This window comes from Ruditapes philippinarum, unplaced genomic scaffold (assembly GCF_026571515.1).
Source record: "Ruditapes philippinarum isolate M1 unplaced genomic scaffold, ASM2657151v2 ctg6628_1_1_1_1, whole genome shotgun sequence".
Taxonomy (NCBI): Eukaryota; Metazoa; Mollusca; class Bivalvia; order Venerida; family Veneridae; genus Ruditapes; species Ruditapes philippinarum.
This window is the reverse complement of record NW_026852729.1, coordinates 1-5,372: the sequence shown is the minus strand read 5'-3', so window position 1 is coordinate 5,372 and position 5,372 is coordinate 1. Positions and strand designations below refer to the sequence as shown.

Sequence of the window (5,372 nt, the reverse complement as noted above, 5' to 3'; positions counted from 1 at the left end):
TTATAAACGATTAAGTTTTTTTTAATATATATATTCGTATAGTTAATAAAATATATGAGTAAAATAGCAGACTAAAATAGTACTTTCAACAACTGGATAATTTATGCCAATTGGAAGGTTAAAATTAGCGGAAAATACTATACATGTATAGTATTCAAATAACCAGCATCATAACTGTCGTTATATTTATATTATACATCTCTTAAAGAATATAATAAATATGCTTTTTCGTTTGCTTTACTTTGGTCTGATAATGATATTCCCTGAAAAATTACAATTTCATAATACTAATAACTACAATAAATATAAAAACATATTTACATTTTAAATGTTGATTATTTTGAAAACACAATGTCTTTACCCTTGAGCTCTTGTCATCAAATTTGAAATTCGAAATAAAGTACAAATGAAATGTCTTAACAATGAGACGATTAAAACACAGTGTACAGTTTAACCTACATACTAAAAGAAAACTTAACATAATATAAAGATATATTGTAATAATGTTTTATGTAGCACAAACTAACCAAAAACAATTATCTGGCGCATTTGTATAAAATCAAATCGGGTCTTCACAGCATTTCATGATATAGATAAGTAGCAAAATGCATTGGTAATATTTGGTAAATTCTTATGTTCCTATATAGATATTTACTATTTTGCTTTCCGATACAAGCATATCATACATGTACCACCATGGCGTGGATTCTTGTAAATCTGGGTGCATCTGCGAAAGTTAATGAATGCAAGACATTGCATTCCTGAATGATAGAGGTATATGTAAAAATTGGTAATGTTGCGTTTCTTTGTCTACATTTCTTATTAAACACAACCATTTTGTCATGCTTTCCATGTGCTAATGCGGTGCCATTTGACAGTAAAACTACCGGTTCCATAATTGCTTGAAGTTGTTTTGTACATTGCGCCATGACTCATTTATATTAGAATTCGTGCAACAACGTCGCGTGGTCATATTTATATATCGTTTAATGCATACTTTCTTCTTTGTTAATGTTTACCGTCGTGCCTTTTTTGATGCAAGAATAATTGTTATGTTTTACTTTTTGTTTAAATTGGTTTATAAACAGGCGTAGTTGCATGAACTATACAGCTAAAATGCATAAGTTATAATATTTGCTGACTGAAATGCATCCTAATGATATCACCTTATAAGATACTTAAATTAAAATAGAAAATAATGCAAATCTAAACATTCGAATACATGTCACATGACATTTTTAAAAAACTGTGTTAATGACTTTAATTCAAGAATATGAAAATAAGCATAACTATCAAAGTTTTATACAATGACATACAAAAAAAAATGAAAAATGTAACATGAAAAAAAGGAAAACTTTAGAACCTCAGTGTGTTCAATGTGGAAAAGTTATAGTCAAAATTGATATACATGTATGTAAAGACATTCAATAAATAACAAAGAAGGCAAACACAGAGAAATTTGATACAAATTGACCTCTTTTGAGATTTTTGTGCGATTTTGCATTGCAAAAACGATTTTATTCGTTCAATGATATTGTCTGCTTAATACATTTATGAATACATATACATCAAAAAATGTAATTTTACATGTTTCTTTAACACAGCTTGTCAACAGTGATTGACAAAATTTAGTGTAACATGCTTAAACTTACTAATAAGAATTTTGAATTTGAATTAAAACATTTAGCGATAACTTATTCATATACCGTTTAAATGATATTTCACTACTATGAAAGGCATACTAGGCATTCAAGATTTGTCACAAGAAAAAAAGAACAACCAATAAAGACATTTAGAGAAACACAAGGTCTGTCATGTACATGCTTGCATGTATTTACCATTATTCATGTAAATGTTTTTATTATATACTTACAAATGAAATATTGAGAAATATTGATGAAATAAAATGTGTATATTCATTTTCCGTATTTTCACTGTAAAAATTTATTTTTCACTGCAGTGAAACATATTTTCCGTATTTTCACTGGTGTCTTGCCGGACTACTTTCTTTTAATTTCTGCCAGTATACAAAATTTAAGGAAAGTCTTTCAAATTTTAATGTCAAAAAAGAGAAAAATGTATATAATAAACAGAAAATTCAAGTTTTTTCTATAAATACATGAATTATTTTCATATTGTGGCATGAAAATTACCATATTTCACTCGTGGCTACCGCCACTCATTAAATATTTATTTTCATACCACTCGATGAAATTAAATCATGTATTTATAGACAAAACTTGAATATCCTCTATGTATAATCAAGTGGTAATATTTAATATGTATTATAAATATTGTTAGATGTTTTCCTATAAGCATTTTTAATTGAATGCATTTTTCTTGGATTTGTTGATTCCTTGAGCAACACCTTTTGCCAGAATTGGACCACCTTCATGTAATAGCAAAGCAGGCCATACAACATATTCGACGTGTGTCCCACTGCTTGTATACGGTTTGTATAAATCTGAGTTGAAGTGTGTACCCTTTGCAAGCAAGGGAGCAAATGCAACAGGAGGATCATTTACCTATTAGAAAATAGATTATATCAAATAAATATAGAATATATTACATATATTTAGTATGAATCGACAAAACCATTTATGCTTCTATTGATACCAAAAGAGATTATTTTACAAGTTAAATTTCTGCAGTTTAAAGTTAACGAATTTATCAATGCAAAACCGTTGCGTTATACATAATGACAGTAATTTTGATATAATTATGAAGTTGAAACATATCTTGAAAATACATATATACATATTTCTTTGAAGTGAAGTTATTATAACATAATTTATTATTAATAACGTTAAAACAAGAGTAAACAAATCTGGAAACAAAGTGATCCATCGGAAGCATTAATCACAACAAAATTACATGAACATTGCAGACTCGGTTTGATTGAGTCAGTACATGAGGGATAATGAGGAAGTGCAACTTCCCTTATGCCCGCTAGCACCGGCTTGAGCGGTGCTCAATTCTCAGCACTTAATAGTACTTGCATCAATGATCCCAAAGGACCAGAACAAATATAACAACACTAAAGTGAAGCAAGAGGAACTTTTTACAGCTTCCACACGGCAATTGACACCTGCTGGTGTAAAGCATAAAAATCTTATAATAATTTTATCTAAAAATATAAGTCATTTTATGCGTATGACATACCATCATAAACCAGCATAATTCAAGGCATTCAAAAGTGAATTCCTCAATTTCAAGAGCTTTTGTTACTGTTTGATCTGCCGATTGTCTAAGGTATGAAGTAAACATCTGCAAAAAATAAAACAATTATTCTTAGCTGGCTTTATAACAAACGATAAAAAAGGGGCCCGACTATGGAATAAATTGTTACAGTATTTAATACGCGTTATCTAATTTTCAAGTTACATTTACAAAGTAATCTTTAACCTCTAGTCTTGAGGGAGACTCATGACTCATAACTTGCTTGAAGTGCAGATAGTGTTGCATCTTTATCATTGCTGTCATAAAATATAAACAACTTAATTTACTTGCAGAAAAGCGAATTGTTGTATAGGAGCTTTACAACTTTTGATCATGAAAATATTAAGTAACATCTACACACATTTAATCTCTTTTTTAATTTGATATGTCTAAAAAGAACGGAACTTTCAGAAATTGTATTTACTGAAATAATTTGTTAAAATATAAAGCGCTATAACACGCATTTTCAGTTGTTTTAATTATATCTATTAGTTGCATAGTGATTTATTTACATTGCGTAGGTTGTCAAGTGCTGACAACGCCGAGGCTTTTCTTGTGTCCTTTAACTGCTTTTTCACACTGTTTGATACATCATTATTTTCCTGCGCATTAAAAAAGAAAGAAAAAATGAAATGACCGAATTGGTAATTGTGTAATTATTTGGCATGTAAATTTTGTAATACTTTTCAAGATTAAAAGTAATTTTGTAATGATAATTAAACGGAACGATTGCTTATATGTTAAACAATATTAGAATTTGTTATAATATTTTTTTGTTATACAGAATAATATTCTATTTTAAACAAAATATCTGACATTTTAAGATACTTACTTTATTGTCTGCCAATTGCAATGTCTTTTCAAGTTCTTCAAGTTGGTTTTGGGCCGTTTTCTGACAAAAGTTCATGGTTGCCTTGGAAAAATAACAACATTATCTATAACGTTATTTCTTAAATTATCTGTTATATGTTACTTAGTATAAATTATGCATCTAGAACAAAACAAAAGACATAGGAAAAGCTAAAGGTGACGGATATTACAACCTTATTTACCCTAATCGATGTACACGAGTGATCATTAAAACTTATACTTCAACGACTAAGTGATTGTGTTAACACTATATTTTACTTTATTTAGTTAAAAAAGTTATGAAAATACTTTATAAAGTTTAAATCAGTAAAGATATTACATAAGTAGAACACTAACATGTTTCTGTTTAAAGTACATCTTTGTAATAATATACGTATGATAAAAAGATCAATTGTTTAGACAAACAATAAATACATTTTCGTCCCTTTAAACATATTTTTAGTATATTTTAGATATATTTTATAATATGATGACACTTCTTTTAAAGTAAGACTAACAAAAATAAAATACAATGACTTAACTTTCAAAATACAGTACTTTGAAATGGCCAACATTTAATGTTTTTAAACATTTTCTATATCTTATTCTCGTCGCATGAATAAAAAACATTTACTCGTACCTGTAAAATATGCAAAAGAGATTCAATCACGGCCTCATCAGTTGAAAAATACTTTTCCAGAATTTCAAATGCATCTGTCCATTGATTATCATACAATTCTGCACATTTTTCAGCAAGTTTTGTTGGACGATTCCTGTCGCTTAGATCAGTAATGTTGGGATTGTTATCTGTCAAACGGTTCCCCATGGCCTTACTCAGTCTAAGGAATAGAACGTAGCTATACATTCTTTAATTGAATCAAAATGGTCATATAAAGTTTTGATATAAAAACAAAGGAACATGTAAGTATTTCTTAGTTTGCTATTGAGTTATATATGTTTAAAACAATACATGCCTGGTTTATTTAATATAAAGATCATTACAATCTTTGGAAAAACAGATTTACCTTGTCTTTGTGTCATCAAGTTCAGCTTGTGTATCATGTAGTTTTGATAATGTATGATTAAGTTGTTTCTTCAGGTCTCTGATCTCATTTTTCACCGTTGTATCAGTTTTGTTTTCACTGCAATGCATTTTTCCTGGAAAGTCTTGGTCAAGTTTCTTCACAAGACTGCGAACTTTGTCGTCTCGCTGCTGAACTTTTTTCTCAAGATCAAGAACCAATTTCTCCTTTGAACTGATAATGTTTTCGAGAATTTTCTGAGTTTTGTTGTGATGTTCTAAC

At 28.8% G+C, this 5,372-nt stretch overlaps 1 protein-coding gene across 1 annotated transcript; it reads right to left on the bottom strand.

Moving 5' to 3' along the window:
- Positions 1 to 1,068: 1,068 nt before the first annotated feature.
- On the bottom strand, positions 1,069 to 5,366 carry LOC132722457 (uncharacterized). Its single transcript, XM_060706966.1, has 6 exons — positions 5,094 to 5,366; positions 4,709 to 4,907; positions 4,052 to 4,132; positions 3,732 to 3,821; positions 3,163 to 3,267; positions 1,069 to 2,525 (listed from the first exon to the last, which is right to left on the bottom strand). Exons 1-6 carry the CDS (start codon positions 5,219 to 5,221, stop codon positions 2,322 to 2,324), a joined length of 807 nt encoding a protein of 268 aa, XP_060562949.1. The 5' UTR covers positions 5,222 to 5,366; the 3' UTR covers positions 1,069 to 2,321.
- Positions 5,367 to 5,372: the final 6 nt, after the last annotated feature.